Genomic DNA, 16,504 nt, shown 5'->3' on the forward strand with positions numbered 1-16,504 from the left:
CCCTCCCTGGTTTTTTTTTTTTTTTTTTTTTTTTTTTGGTTTTTCGAGACAGGGTTTCTCTGTGGCTTTGGAGCCTGTCCTGGAACTAGCTCTGTAGACCAGGCTGGCCTTGAACTCACAGAGATCCCGCCCTGCCTCTGCCTCCCGAGTGCTGGGATTAATGCTCCACCACAGCTCGGCCCCTCCCTGGTTTTTCAATACAGTGTTTCTCTGTGTAACAGCCATAGCTGTCCTGGAACTCTTCTGTAGACTAGGCTGGTCTCGAACTCAGAGATCCACTTGCCTCTGCCTCCCAAGGGCTGGGTTTAAAGGCGTGCACCACCACTGCCCAGCATGATCATGTTTCTAATGATGTTTCTTCATTGGCAAGATGGAAATGGGATACCCATGTGTGGCTCAGAATTAGTGAAAAGTCGGTTGTCATAGAAACTACTACTCATTTGTTAGTTGTAAGTGGGAATAAAAGGGCGTCTTCCCTGGCTGTGAGCCCAAGCTCTTTCTCTAGCTGGACGGGCCAGAACTCAGTTTTCTTTGGAGATCCTCTGGCATTCAGGAGACACTGGCCTCCTTGCCGTCATGAAGTGTCTGTGGAACTTAGCCATACCGCAGTTTATACGGGGCCTGGGAGCTCCCGAGAAAGAGCCTACCTGATCTCCTCTCAGCTAGACTTGGACGCTACCTGGATGCAGATGCTCCAGGTAAGAAAATGGAGTAGGCAAAGGAGCCTAAGGGAAAACTCTGCACAAGGATATGCGAGCAAGCTCTGGCCAAGACAAACTACGTGACTGTGACTCTGACTAGCAAGGACACAGCAAAGTTAGTTCTAGGCAGGTGGGAGGCTGCACTTCGCCACCACCTCCCCCAGCTACACCAACAGCCCTGGTGCTGTAGGGAGAAGGCAGCTGCAGTTCAATGGGGGTCACCAGGGACTAGGAGAACATGCTTTGAAAAAGCAGATTCCAGCCGGGCAGTGGTAGCGCACACCTTTAATCCCAGCACTCAGGAGATAGAGGCAGGCAGATCTCTGTGAGTACAGGTTCAGCCTGGTCTACAAGAGCTAGCTTCCAGGACAGGCTCCAAAGCTACAGAGAAACCCGGTCTAAAAAAAAAAATAATAAGAAGAAGCACATTCCAAAAATGAAACCAAGGCCTGAGGGGGTCAGTGGGGGAAGGCAGAGTTATCCATCGAGAGATTGGCAGCAGCATGAATATCAGGCAAGGGAGCAATCAACAATACAAAAGAAATAGGAAAAAATAGCTAATACTTTACAACACTTCCCATGTGTTAGGCACTTTAACACATTCAATTTGGGGGGGGGGGGAGGTTCGAGACAGGCTTTCTCTGTAGCTTTGGAGACTGTCCTGGAACTCATTCTATAGATCAGGCTGGCCTAGAACTCAGGGATCTGCCTGCCTCTGCCTCCCAGTGCTAGGCGAAGCACAATTAATAAAAACTCAGAGAGAGAAACTGGGGTTCAACATGAAGACCTGAAAAGCAAAGCAGCCAGCCACTGGCTCTTACCTCGACCTGTCTGAAAATGGCGATCCTGCCTCCAGGAATCTCAGAATGAGACTGTGTCTGAGAGCTGTCTCCTCCCATTTTATACTCCTCTCTAGGGCTGGGATTAAAGGCGTGCACTGCCCGACTTCTGTGGCAACTAGTGTGGCTACTGGGATTAGGTGTGTGTTACCATAACCTGGTCTGTAAGGCTGACCAGTAGGGCTGTTTTACTACTCTGTGATCTTCAGACAAGGTTTATTAAAATACAAATAAAATGCCACTAGAGCTGGGATTAAAGGTGTGCACCACCACCACCTGGCTCTCATTCAATTCTTAATAGAACTTCACAAGCAAAGAAATACTAAATTCCCTTTACAGATTAAGAACTGAATGAACTAACGCCCAAAACCAGAAACAGAGGATTTGAACCCAAGCTCTAAAGCCAAATCTGCCTCCCCCATATTCATTCTTTGTTTTGTATTTTTTTTTTTTTTTTGAGACAGGGTTCCTCTGTGTTGCTTTGGAGCCTGTCCTGGAACTAGCTCTTGTAGACCAGGCTGGCCTCGAATTCACAGTGATCTGCCTGCCTCTGCCTCCCAAGTGCTGGGATTAAAGCATCAGCCACCACCACCACCTGGCGCCCATATTCATTCCTTAAAAGGGAACATGACTTACAAACTAGAGAAGAACTACAGATAAAACCTCCATGGGAATCTTGAGGAATATTTGTAAAGAGGAATTAGGGAAAATCTTGGATTTCCTGCTGGCTAAACAGATGATATATAACAAAAGCAATATATACATCAGCAAATAAAGTTCAAAATATAGCATAATGCCAATAATATTATTGCTGACAAAGAGTCACTTTCATTTAAAAACTATATATTGATACAATATAATCTCTAAGATATATTTATAAGACAGGTATAAAACTACATAAAGAAAACTGTAAAAAGGACTTTTAAACATGGGAGAAATAGTTTTACATAAATGTAATTCCTGTCCATGTATACATCACTGGAAAGGTTCAGACAAATCAGTAGGCTTTTGACTCCTGAACAATTCTGGGAGAGGAACTAAGGAGTAGGGGTGAGAGGCTACCTGAACTTAAAACTAGAAACATTTTGGATAAGCAAGTAGTACAGAGAACAAAAAATAAAAAAGACCTACCCACCCAGTATGAAGGCAAGAAGTAATCATTACACACATGACGGAAACCCCTTGGCACGTCCTCATCTTACCCCTACCTATCTTGCCTCCAGAGGTAAGCACCAACTTGAACTTAGTGCTTTTGACTCTCATACGTCACCACATTCTTCCTGGGCAGGACAGTATCCCTGGTCAAAGGATACTACTTTATACAAACAATTACATGTCAGGAATTCCACAGCTTTTATTCTTTTAACTCTATATATCATATTACCTTTTAAAAAAGATGTTATTTCTTTCAAATTATGTGTCTATGTGTTTGCGTGTGGATACTGGACATGAGTGCAGATGCTCTTGGAAGTTTGGATCCCCCAGGAGCTGGGAGTCACTCCATGTCGGTGCTAGGACTGAAACTTGGGTCCTCTGCAAGAGCAGTACAAGCAATCTCTTTCTGTGTGTGTCTCTTAGAATTATTTTATGTGTATGTGTTTTGCCTGCATGTATGTCTGTACATCACATGTAGTGCCAAAAAGATCAGAAGAGGTGCTGCATTCTCTGGAACTGGAGTTTTAAGTTATCCTGTGGATGCTGGGAACTGAGCCCAAATCCTCTGCCAAAGTAACAAGTGCTCTTAACTGCTGAGCCAACTTTCCAGACTCCTCATTTATTGCCTTTATTCCCTGTTTATTTAATAATCTCTCAACTCATCTTCTAATAAAACAAAACTCTAACCCTCTATCACCCCACATTTTAAAATTATTATGGAACTAGAGAGATGGCTCAGCAGTTAACAGTGCTTCCTGCTCAATCAATAAGATTGGATTTCAGATCCCAGCACTGATATAACAAACCAGATGTCCCACAAAAGGACTTAACTGCAGCTTTTGACCTCCACATCTAAAGATGTCATGTGCCCATTCATGTATACACATATGCAACGCTAAATAAATTACAAGAATATTTTAATATGTATTTATTGTGTGTATTGGGTACAAGCATGCCATACACATGTGAAAGTAATATGACAGTCTGCAGAAGTGTCATGGTTCTTTAGTTCCACTATGTAGGTCCAGGGGTTCAAACTCAGCTTGTCAGACTTGTCAGTAAGCATCCTTACTGCTAAGTCATCTCACTTCAAAGTTCACTATTATTATTATTACTCTATTTTCAGGGGGCATGAGTATCAGGGGTGTCTATGTGAAGGTCAGAGCACAGTGCTGTGGAATTAGCTCTCTACTATGTGGGAGAAGTTCTAGGGCTCAAACTCAAGCCACCAGACTTCTACAGCAAGTGCCTTTATATGCTGAGCCATCCTGCTGGTCTTTCCCCATGTCATAGACAAAACAAAACAAAACAAAAACCCAAAACTTTCAGCATCACTGAAATAATTAAATAGAAGCCACAGAAATTTGAGCCTATCCTCTAAAATAAAACCAAAACTGTTGGGGCTAGAGAGATGGCTCAGCAGTTAAGAGCACTGACTGCTCTTCAAGAGGACCCGGGTTCGATTCCCAGCACCTATATGGCAGCTCACAACTGTCTATAACTCCAGGATCCAGCACCTCACACATTTATACATGTAGGCTAAAACAGCAATAAAAAAGCAAAAAAAAAAAAAAAAACCCTGCAAACTGTGGGTATTATTCTAAGGGGTTATTGACCAAAGTACTACTTACAATCGCACATTTGGTTCTAAAATATCACCAATTTACATGGAGATTTTTTTTAAAGGCCTATATTTGAAGTTCCAGAATATAAGAACACTTTAGAATCAACAAAATGGCTCAAGGTGTAATACTTTAGCTCATCTGTCAAAAAAAAAAAAATAAAGCTTCACAAAAAAACCCACCAAATTCTTGGACCATAGGCATTTTCACCAGTTTTTCCTATATATATGGTGCATTGGCAAAACCAGCTATGGAGCCGTACAGAAATGGGAAACAGTACAAAAAAGCTACAATGTAAAGGTCTTGTGGTTAATGGGCTGAGTGACAGTTAAATTTTTCACTTCCTCAGCACTCACTGAAACACACACACAATCAAAACCAAGTTCTATTCCAGGCGACAGACAGAAAAAATGACATAAAGTCATGAATGCTCAAGTCAAGAATACAGGTTAAACAAGGAGATAAAAACACAGAACAACAATCATATTACAAGAGTGATAAAGTGTCACCAGGAAAGTTGGAGATAAGACAGAGAACACAATGAAAGTTAAGATGTTCAACCTGGTGTTACTTCAACAGGCAGACAGATAAAAAACTGACTAACATTACTGGGAAGGGTGTGATAGTTTGGTATCAGAAGAATTCAATTCAATATAAAGGGGGAATAACACAGGCTCAGCTCACTGAGGATCCAAGTATAAGCACCCCGGGGCAGCTGTACTTGAAGGTGCCCAGCTGTGTTGGGAACGCTCCTGTAGAACATCACTGCCACTCTCTCTGCTGTGGCAAGAAGAGCACAGTACTGAAAGCCTGGCCTCTGAAATCCAACGACTTAGAGTTTCAGCTCTGCCACTAGGTCTGATCTTCACAGGACACTCAACTCCCTGGGCCTCAGCTTCACTGACAGAGTAGGGATAATGGCAGTATCTTCCTGAGAGTTGTCATATGAAGGCAGGTGTACCACACACCTGTAAGCACTCAGGAGACTGAGGCAGAAGGGTTTGGAGTTTAATGCCAGCCTGAGCTACACAGTGAGACTTTGTTAATCAGGGGGTGTAGGGGGGAAGAAGAGACTGAATAAATTTAATAGTGTAACTCACAGTAAGTATTCATTAAGTACTAGCCCAGTGGTTCTCAATCTATGGGTCATGACCCTTTTGGGGTCAAATGCCCCTTTCATAGGAATCACCTAAGACCATTAGAAAACACAGATATTTACATTATAATTCATAACAGCAGCAAAATTACAGCTATGAAGCATTAGTAAAAATAATTTTATGGTTGGGGGTCACCACAACACAAGGAACTGTACTAAAGGGTCACAGCACCAGGGAGGCTGAGAACCTCTGCACTAGACAGTACCACTGCCAGGTCCGTCAGTCCAGGAGCCAACTAGGAACCACATAATGGCAGTGGAAATCAGGGAGAACACCAGGGATCCGCCAGAGCTGACACAACTTGGCAGCAGACCGGATGCAGCCAACCACAGACTGCGAGTTAAAGGTGAGTCTCAGAACTCCAGCCTGGGTTACTAGAAGATGTCATGCATTTCCTCAGAAAACATTTTCAGAGTAACTGCCATGTTCTTGGTGCCGATACAGAGGTACGACAGCAGAGCTAGCCACAGGAACTGGCTTAGTAGAGGTTTCCTCCGCAGTGGGTTCAGAGTGTCTGCTCCAGGAACAGGAAGTAGAAATGTTTGGTGATGAGCGGGGACAGCTCTAGAAGGAGTGGGACCAAAGAGGGAGGAGGCCTCTGAAATGACAAGACTGAAGTTTCTAAATGTGTACGGAGCTACACAGTGAAACCAAATTGAGGGAGAAAAAAAAAAAAAAAAGCCTTAAAAAGCTAAGTATGAGTTGGGCCTCGTGGCACAGGAATGCTGTAATCAAAGCCACCATGGATGCCAGAGTGTGCAGGTCACAAATTCAAGGCTTGCCTGGGATAGAACATGAGCTTAAGGCCAATTTGGGAAACTTGGAGCTTCCTTGTGTCAAAATAAAAAATAATCTTAAAAAAGGATTTTAGATGGTGATAGAGGACTTGTAGCACGAGCTCCCAGGTTCACTCTCTACCGCTCCCCCCCCACCAAAAAGGCAAGGATTAATCCTTGGAAAACAGAAAGGATATAAGAACAAAACAGAGGTCCAGTGGTGGCCCTGTAAAGTTTAAATCCCAGCACTCAGGAGGCAGAGGCAGGAGGATCTTTGTGAGTTCAAGGCCAGCCTGGTCTACACAGCTACTTCCAGGACAGCCAGGAGTACACAAAAACTGCCTCAAAAAAAACCCAAAAACAAAACAAAACAAACAAACAACAACAACAACAACAACAAAAAAAAAACCACAGGAAAACACTAGAATTGAGGGAAAGCAAAGGAGGGGAGGAAAAGGCAAGAACCTTGGGAGAGGAAGCAGCACTGGTGACCAGGAGAGCATGTGGCCTCCCCCAAGTGCAGGCCAGTGGCCAAGGCCAACTTTCTGACTAAAGAGTAGAGACAACAGAAGGGGAAGCAGTCAGGGTGGGCACTGAGGAAGCTGCAGAGCTAAAGAAGACAGCCCAGATTAACCTGGGAGTTAGCTACAGGGATCTCTTTCCAATAGCACAGAGATGGCTGAGCATCTAACTCAAAATGACTTGGTTCATACAGGAAGGGGAAAGGAACCTGAAATACTAAGGAGGATTAAGCTGTATAAGGAATTTATACACAATTTGGTTCCCATTAACCTATACTCAAAATCACTGATGCCCATCTTTTCTAGTTGGTTAAACCTACTCCATGAGATTTCAGATCTCTTTTCAGGTCTAAAAAATTCTTGCCCCACTTTTCTCCAAGCACATCCCTCTCCTCTAGCTTTGGGTGCATTTGCCTCAATTCCTCAATCTAGGCCTGGTGTCATTCTCCCCCCCCCCTTTTTTTTTTCTGGACTGTAAAGTCTTCTTGCTTGCTCACAACCTTCTTTTTACATATTTGATCCACTAACTTGTCACTGTGGGGTCAATCTTTATTGATTAGGGTGATGGTCTCTCTCTGCCCCCCCCTCTAGTCATTTATATCCGAAAAACCATGATTAGGGGCTGGAGAGATGAAGCAGCAGTTAAAGTGCTTACTGCTCTTGTAAAAGACTTGGCTTCATTGGGCAGTGGTGGTGCACATCTTTAATCCCAGCACTTGAAGGCAGAGGCATTCAAATCTCTGTGAGTTCAAGGTCAGCCTGGTCTACAGAGAAAGTTCCAGGACAGCCTGGGCTGTACAGAGAAACCCTGTCTCTAAATACCAAAGATGTGGATTCAGTTCCCAGCACCCACATGGCAACACACAACCTTCACAACCTTTTTAAAGGCCAGTTCAAGGCATCAAACATCCTCTTCTTGACTCCATGAGCTCCAGGCATGCACATGATAAACACACATAGATGTAGAGCACCCATACATGTAAAATAAACTCTGATTAAGGTAAGAGACTTTGGATTCAGTAATACTCCTCCAGAGAGGAATTTTTATTTTAGTAATTAATTTGGCTGAATCGAACACTCCCAAGGTCTATCTCAATCGTCGGCAGCAACTGAAAGCCACGTTTTGGCCTCAGGTGTGCTGTTAGGAGGCTCCTGTGAACATGTCCAGTTCCACAGTGACAAGATTCAAAGTACGTATATACACATCACTCCAACCTACCAATTCTTGGATAGCCCCTCACTTTCCATCCCTATGTTCTGTTCTGCCTCCCCTTTTCTCCTCAAGCAAGAAGTCACCACAGTGTTAGCCAGTCACTGTGTCACCAAAGTCACAGAAATCTCCACTACTGATCCTTCTGCTAATCAATCCTCAGTCACACACAGTGGTGCCAAGACACAGATGTGGGCAAAACACCCACATGCATAAAATATCAAATAAATAAATAAATAAATAAATCTAAGCCAGGTAGTGGCACAGGCCTTTAGTCCCAGTGTTCTGGTGGCGGAAGTAGGTGGATGAGTTCTCTGAGTTCAAGGCCCATCTGGTCAACTAATTAAGTTCCAGGACAGTCAGGGCTACACAAAGAAACCCCATCTCAAAGAAAGAAAAACAAAAGAATTTTTTAAAAACTGATAGACAGACATGACAGTACACAGTTGTAGTCCCAGAGCTTGTGAAGCTGAAGCAGGAGGATTGCTGCAAATTCAATGTTAGCCAGGGCTATATAGTGAGTTCAAGGCTGGATGGCTTGGGCCTATCTTTTAAAAAAATTTAACAAAGAAAATTTTTGGAGGCAAAAAGATGTAAAATAGATTACAAAAAAATAATCATTATTGATTTATTTTGAGAAGCAAAGAGTGGCTCATTTTTAAAAAACTTTTATTAACAAGTTAGTGTTTTTAATATTTTATTCTGAGAATTCATACATGCATACAAATATTCACCCCAGTTCTCCCCATCCAAACATTACTCTCCTTACCCTCAAAGTAATATTAAACAGGCTTAGTACTGGTAGCTCTGAGATTATAAAAGCCTTCTTTACTTTTTCAAGTGTAGTAAATTAGTTCCAGATTAGTTTAAACTATGATGAGACAATTGGATACTAGGTTGCTGATAATTCAGTTAGCATGATATTCACCATTTTTGTTTAGAAAGATCTCTTTTTTGGACTGTACTCTCAAATCAGCAGTGGCAGAATAACCTAGACGACTTAGGCTGCAAGAATCTTTAACAGACTTTACAATCAATTACCACTAAAAGATAGGAAGCTGGCACAGGAATGTTAAGCTTTATTGAGCTACTTACTCATGGCTATAAATACAAAGGTTAAAAAAAAATCTCTAGAGTTACATGATAAAGGCTTTCTATACTGATTGTAACTTGGTAATTGTAAAATGGTAATCATTTTTAGATTATTGTGGCTATGTGACATTTGGTTATTTAAGAAATGAATGAACTCATCTGGTTTTATTCTGAGACAAGATGTCACTGTAGCTTAGACTGATCTGGGATTTACTATGTAGCCCAGGCTAACCTTGAACTCTATATTCTCTTGCCTCAAGTTTTTGAACAGTGGGCTCATAAGCATAACCATTATTCCCAACAAGAATGAAAGAATGTATAGAAATAATTTTCTCCTGGGACAGTGAATCCATCACTGACTACACACAGTACAGACTGTGCAGAGCTGGACAGATGGGGAAGTCCTATCACAAAATAACCCCAAGAATTGCTGGTGCTGAGCTCTAAGACTTTAATTTCATTTTATTGAAGACTGCTCAGTAGATAGAGGCTTATGTGCACAGATGTGACACCCTGTGCCCAATTCCCATATCTTACAAGGTGGTAGGAGAACTAACTCCAGAGAGCTGTCCTCGGACCACTTAGTTTTAAAAATAAATAATTAAAATTAGTATTATTAAAGATGGCTCAGCTGGGTTTGATTCCAGCACTTATATAGCAGCTAACAACTGTCCATAACTCCAGTCCAATGGGAGCCAATGCCTTCTTCTGGCCTCCATCGGCACTATACAAATGCTACAGAACTATATAAATGTTACATACTATGTGCAGGCTAAACACCCATACACATAAATTTAAAAATCTTTATTGTTTGTATGATCTGTGAGTACAAACCCACATGTTACAATATGTATGTAGATGTCGGAATAGAATAATTTCTCTCCTTTCATGGGGGTTCTAAGGATCAAACCCAGGCTGTCTGGCAAATGCTTTCACCTTCTGAGCCATCACACACACACACACACACACACACACACACCTACCTACCTCTCTCTGCAAGCCCTTTTTAAAAAGAAACTTCCCAGGAGATTCTAGCAGACACTTTAGGTAACCTTTGCTTTAGAAGAACAAGAAGCTAAGGAGACCCTGAAAAGCATTTCACACATGTAGTGCACACACTCTGTAGTGCACACAACTCATAGGAACATGCACATACACATAAGCAAAATAAGAAAACTGAAACTATTTCATAAGTTTTCAAAGAATTATATCAATTCTATTAGATAAATACATACCAACAATTATTCTAAATGTGACTCTAAACTAAAAGCTTTAGGAGTTTAAGAAAGTTATATATGGGGGCTGGAGAGATAGCTCAGAGGTTAAGAGCATTGCTTGCTCTTCCAAAGGTCCTGAGTTCAATTCCCAGCAACCACATGGTGGCTCACAACCATCTGTATTGGGGTCTGGTGCCCTCTTCCGGCCTGCAGGCATACAGACAGACAGAATATTGTATACATAATAAATAATTTAAAAAAAAAGAAAGTTATATATGTTGCACACACCTGTAATTCTAGCTCATGGAAGTCTGAGGCCTGCACTTAGGAAAACCTATCTCAAAAAGAAAAAAAGCAGAGGACTTGCGTTAATAACTCAGTCAGTGAAGTGTCTGCCACTCAAATACGAGGACCTGGATTCAGATCCCCAAGATGCTGTGAGAAGTTGGCAGAGTCACTGTTCGGGGTGGACAGCAGAATGAACAGCTGGTTTTTAGAAGTACTTCGACCTTGGAGAATCTTTGTGGAAAAGCGATTGTTTTCCAAGATAGCAGAATTGTTTTGCTGAAGGGGCATTGCAGCCAGCCAATGAGTTTGGGTCACAAGACACGTCTGGCACACCTGAGGCTCCTGTATTATGTGTATTGCAAACGATACATAATAAAGGACAAGAGTCATGGGCGTACGCGATGCTGTCCTTTATATAATACGTAAATCAGATTAGGGACCTTGGTATGAGAAAATACTTCGTGTAACAATCAATCAATACACCTTTGTATGGCTGTTTAGGGTTCAGTCCCTCAGGGAGGCTGGACCTTCCTGCTGCCACGTAGGCCTTAAAATTTCATCTTGGAGTGCCTTCTTTCTTCAAACAACCAGTGTACACGGTGCACCCTGGCATGCACTGTGCATGTGTGCGTGCGTGCGTGTGTGTGTGTGTGTGTGTGTGTGTGTGTGTGTGGTGCTGGAAAGATGGCTTAGTGGTTAAGAGCATTTGTTCCTCTCTAGAGGACATTAGTTTAGTTCCCCGAGCACACACTGTCTCACAACCATCGTCACTTAAGGATCTAACACTGTCTTCTGGCCTCAATAGGCACCAAGTGTACTGTATACAGATGTATTTGTAGGCAAAACAGCCATACACAAAACATTTTTAAAAGCTTTTTTTAAAAATTAAAAATGTGTTTGTTTGGTGAGGCCTGGGGAGATGGTTCAGCAGTTAAAAGACAGTACTGTTCTTCCTGAGGATCTGCGTTCGATTCCCAGCATCCACACCAGGAAGCTTACAACTCCAGGGGATCTTACACCTGCTACTTAAGGGGACTGGACTCTCATGTAGAACACACACACACATAGTAAAAATTAAAAATAGTATTTCTTTAAAATGTGTATAGCGATATACAGCTGGACTCCTAGTGTTCTAGTGGTAGACAGGCAAATCCCTGGAGCTCACTGTAGCCAGCTTAGATGAGTCAGTGAGCTCATTTAAGTTCAATGAGAGACAGTCAAAAAATAAGGGGAGGAAACTGAGGAAGACACCCATCAACCTTAGACCTCACATGGACACACCCAGACATACACACCCAAGTAAAAGAAACAGAAATGATCTAAACTAACCAACAGTAGGATGGTTAGAAAGAGGAAAGACAGCACTATTTCCATTTTTTTTTTTTTTTTGAAAAGCATCTATGGCCGGGTGGTGGTGGCACACCTTTAATCCCAGCACTCTGGAGGCAGAGGCAGGTGGATTTCTGTGAGTTTGAGGTCAGAAAATACAGTCTCAGATGAGAACCTGTCGTAAACCCTACACATCTCACTTACACAAATTTACAGAGAATCTTAGAGGAGACATAGTGCATGATACAGTTACATTCTAAAAAGCTTTGCCAGGACAGTTTGAGGCAGACAACGGCCTTTTCATCTCTTAACATGGTATGCGTGTGCATGCACGCCTGATAAAGCACCAAGCCAACAGATCTTGGAAATACAATCTTAATATAGGAAGAAAAGGATATGACTCTTCTTGCTTTATTAAAGACCCCTTCCGAACAGAACAAAAGAAAGTTAAAGATGTTAAAACTAGAACAGACCTAGTCAAGGGCTACAGCCTCTACGTCCCTACACCAGCACTTCCTCTGTGCGTACCTACAGCAGCATTTCCTGTCTGAGTTACAGCTCCATGAGCACACTACCCATGTGGGCCCACACCGGCTAAACGATCCTCTGCTAAAAAGCCTCGTGTCTCACAATAAAAGATGGTTTTGATCTATAACTAGGAAAGCAATGAACTAGGAAAATTTTAAAAATTTACCACTATAAAAACATTTTTCCTAAATAAGGTGGGTTTGTTTTTTTTTTTTTTTTTTGGTTTTCAAGACACAGTTTCTCTGCTTGGCTGTCCTGGAACTCACTCTGTAGACCAAGCTGGTCTTAAATTCACAGAGCTCCGCCTGCTTCCGCCTCTCGAGTATTGGGATTGATGGCATGTGCCACCACAGCCTGGCCTGAATATATTTTTTTTAATAGAGAAGAAAACGGTTTAATAAAATGAAAACAAGCCCAACAAAGGGTTGAAGAAATGATATAGCTCAGTAGTAGAGGTTTTGACTAGCATTCACAAGATGCCAATCTTGTTATGTTTAATACCCAGAGCATAACCAAGTATAAACAAAATCATCTAGTAATCATAACACATATTAGCTTTAGATACTTTTTCCTCTACTTTTTTGGGGTGCTGGGTGGGAGTGAGCAGGGCTTATTATGTAGCTCTGGCTGACCTGGCACTGACTATGTAGACAAGGCTGTTCTTGAACTCACTGAGATCCACCTGCATCTGTTTCCCATGTGCTAGGATTAAAAAGGTGTTCATCACCTTTTTATGTGCACCAGTCATGGCAGAACATATTCTATGTATGTACTTGCATGAATTCAAGTAAACTATATGTGTGCAGGAGCCTGTGGAAACCAGAAGAAGGAACCAGATCCCCTGGAACTGGAGTTACAGATGGTGTTAGCCACCACATGGGTGCTGGGAACCAAACCTGGGTCCCCTACAAGCACAGTAAGGGCTCTTAACTGACAAACCAGCTGGTCAGCCAAGAGAAAAAGGATTGAGGAACCTAACAGATGGGAGAGATCAAAGTATCTAAGTTCATAGCTAGTCTACAGACCAACTGCAGCAGTATTTTCTTTTCAGCCTTCTCTGAGGCCTCAGGCCCACATGCTCTGGGGAATAAATAAGCAGAAAGGAGAAAGGGGGCACAGGAAGTGGTGCAGAACTACTTTACAAGTCATCAAGATAAGAACACCTGTACTGCTCTTCTCAGGGAAATCTACAATAATACAACCTCCCAACGCTTGGCTAGCTGTTACTACAAAAATGGACCAATTGGTCAAACACCACCTACAGCTAGCAAGGAATAAATCACTGCAGGTCAGTGGGGGTGGGGGGAGGGTGGGCATTATGCAACACTTCCCAGCAGCACAGCCATGGTCAGGATATTTTACTGCCAAGCCACTTGGGCCCCTCCTTCCAGCTAGACAGCCTGGCTCCTTTGCATTCCCCTCAGGAGATAGGGTGGAAGTACATAGCCCCACTCTGTGAGGCACAGAGGGCAGCTGAAAGTCCTGCCTGGCTTCTCTGGGCAACCACAGGCGCCAATAAATCAGCCACAGGCGATTCTCTCATCCCCCTTCCCAGCTTGAAGTGGGAGCAAGATACAAGGCAAAGGAGCACTGACTAGACTTAGAAGATAAGTGATCTAGGCTTACATTCCTCTGCAAATGACCAGCACCACAGTCAGAACGTCTCTCTGGTTCCTTTCTGCACGCTTAAAACACGTGTAACACGGACACAATACCATCTGTTTAGGGAATTCACCTATGAAAACAGCTGGCAAAGGTTAACATATGAAACTATGAAACTAAACAAACAGCGACAACAAGTCATTTATAGCTAAAAAAAAAAAAAAAAAAACCAAACCATCATTATAGGGTTGGGCACAAGTGTCTAGTGTGTGTGTGTGTGTGGTGGGGGGGCTCTTCTTGCTGTCCACCCCCGATGTTTTCACCACTTACTAACTACACCCCAGTCACCTGAAATATTTCATGACTATCTCACTGGCTGGCAGTGGCTCACTGATCTGATCTTAACTAAAACATACCCCGGCTGCTGAAAGACTGCTGCTGCCTAAACTAAAGAAGAAAGGGTGGTCAGACAAGGTGGCATACACCTGTAGTCCCTGCACCCAGGAACCTGATGTAAGATGGCCGATCACCAATTCTACATTAGCCTGGACTATATACCAAGACGCTAAGTCTGAAAAAACAAAATAGGTAAGTGTCAGGGCTTGTCCCCGTGAGTATAATAAAGTTGAATTGGTGTTGGGGGTGTAGAAGAGGAAATGAGATTTTGGCTCCAAAATATACTGCCGTACAACTCACCCAGAAACACGGTCCTATCCGCTACTCTCTAGAGCCATCGCAATAGCCAGGCCGAACTTTCCAATCAATCTGAGAAGTCCTGCAAGGCAAGTGCAATCACTTCTGGGGGGATACACTGTACGAAGCAGGATGAACCAGCATGCACTGCCGTCCTGGCACAAAAAGTGTCTGCAGCCCTAAAGCCTAACCCTGAAAGGGCTGCACCTTGATTATCTTGATTAAGCAACACTATGCTCTTTAGGTCCGGTGTCTTCTGTGAAATCAGAGGGATGAACTCCATTTTACTTAAGGTCCCTTTCAGTTCTGAAAACCCAGATTCCAAGATGTACTTTAATCCTGTCAATCAACAGCTCCGCAGCTTTTAAAGGACTTGCTAGAACGCCAGGTTCAATCCCTTAGAGGGATACGGGAGCTAATTTATAAAACACAACACTAGCTATCAGGTTCCAGGTACAGCGCTGTGCGTCTCCTAAGCAACTGATAACGGCTTGATTTCTCCAATCGAGTGCTAGGGAGGTGGTGAGAAGATGGGGGAAGACTCCAAAAAAGAAAAATGCATTTGGCTATAATAAAACACGTGGGGGAAAAATAACTGATCAGGGTTGAGGGCTACCTGCCTTAGAAACTAGGTACTCACAAACTGGATGGGGGAGGGGACAGTGATGGCTGCGCAGCCAGATCAGGATACCCGCCCACTAGCTAGAGCCGTAGGCCTGGCGTGGTCGCCCAGAGCTACCATCCACTGACGGGCCGGAACCTGGCCCGCAGCGGGTTGGGCTCCAAGGCTGTGCAGAGCCCGCGCGCGCCATCCCGCCTGCGTTAGGCCCCGGCGGCGGCCCACAGCCAAGGGCGGCTCCAGGCGCCGCGCGCCCAGCACTCGCTCGCCGTTGCTAATTTTCTCCGGGGCCCTGACTGACATCTCCAACGGACCAAAAACACCCCTGTCCCCGGCTACTTGCATCTGTCCCGCGACCGGTGCAGCTGCAGCCGCCGCCCGGGGCGGTTCGCGGCGGGAGGGACTGAGCCCGGAGCAGCCCCACGGGGGCAGGGCCGCGTAGCTTACCCAGACTCCGCCGCGGCGGCGGGCGGGCGGGCTTCTCCGTGCGGGGGGGGCGGGCTCCCGCGCTGCGCCGCGCACAGCACGCGCCAGCGCCCGCTCACGCACCCGGCGGGCTGCTCTCGCGCGGCTTCCCGCGCCGGGCCCACGTGACCTGGCTGCCGGGGGAGCCGACGGCACCCGGACTAGTGTGCAGCGCGTGCGTGCGTACGTGCGCGCCTGCTGCCGGAGTGGCCCAGGCGGGGGTCGGCGAGCGCTTCGGGCGCCTCTGCCACGGTCCCCCAGTCGTGACTGGAGGCGGAAGTGTGGGGACAAGCCTGAGCGTCACAGGCTCCCCTACACGCCTCCGCGTGACCCCGGGGACTTTCCCCCTGGCGTGTGCAAAAGCACGGGTGCCCCCCTCGGCCCTGGGTGGGGACGGGCAAGGGATGCACCGGCGGTTGGGGCGGGAGCGGGGTGAGGGCGCGGGGCAGGCAGCCGCGCGCGGCGGGAGCCTGGGCAGGAGGCGGGCCGGGCGGGGCATGGCGGGGGAAGTGACTCAGGCCACAGGCCGGCGGGCCCGCGCGAGGAGGGGTGGAGGGGCGCGGGGAACGGGCGACCCCGAGCGGACGAGCTTCAGGCGGGACGGGACGAGGGTGTCAGCGCCCCCAGAGCGTCCAGGGTGGAGCGCGGGGGCGGGCCCAACTGCGGGGCCCTGCGGGGCAGGGGTCTGAT

The 16,504-nt window shown here is 45.0% G+C and overlaps 2 protein-coding genes across 9 annotated transcripts in view; one reads left to right on the forward strand and one right to left on the reverse strand.

Annotated features, from left to right (window-relative positions):
• The window catches only part of Zbtb25 (zinc finger and BTB domain containing 25), a 27,405-nt gene extending 11,497 nt beyond the window's left edge, over positions 1 to 15,908 (reverse strand). For 2 of the 8 annotated variants that reach the window (XM_050153629.1, XM_050153636.1), the window contains exons 1-2: positions 14,734 to 15,790; positions 14,062 to 14,170 (exon numbers count right to left, since the gene is read on the reverse strand). In XM_050153629.1, the coding sequence (XP_050009586.1) occupies positions 14,062 to 14,153 (92 nt within the window). In that variant the 5' untranslated portion in view covers positions 14,154 to 14,170; positions 14,734 to 15,790. The other 6 variants (XM_050153633.1, XM_050153634.1, XM_050153630.1 and 3 more) reach the window with 6 other exon arrangements.
• Positions 1 to 16,504, forward strand: part of Akap5 (A-kinase anchoring protein 5) — an 87,220-nt gene that overhangs the window by 26,420 nt on the left and 44,296 nt on the right. The window lies entirely within an intron of this gene.

Source organism: Alexandromys fortis, unplaced genomic scaffold (assembly GCF_014885135.2).
Source record: "Alexandromys fortis isolate MF-2015 unplaced genomic scaffold, M_Fortis_MF-2015_v1.1 scaffold_82, whole genome shotgun sequence".
Classification (NCBI taxonomy): domain Eukaryota; kingdom Metazoa; phylum Chordata; class Mammalia; order Rodentia; family Cricetidae; genus Alexandromys; species Alexandromys fortis.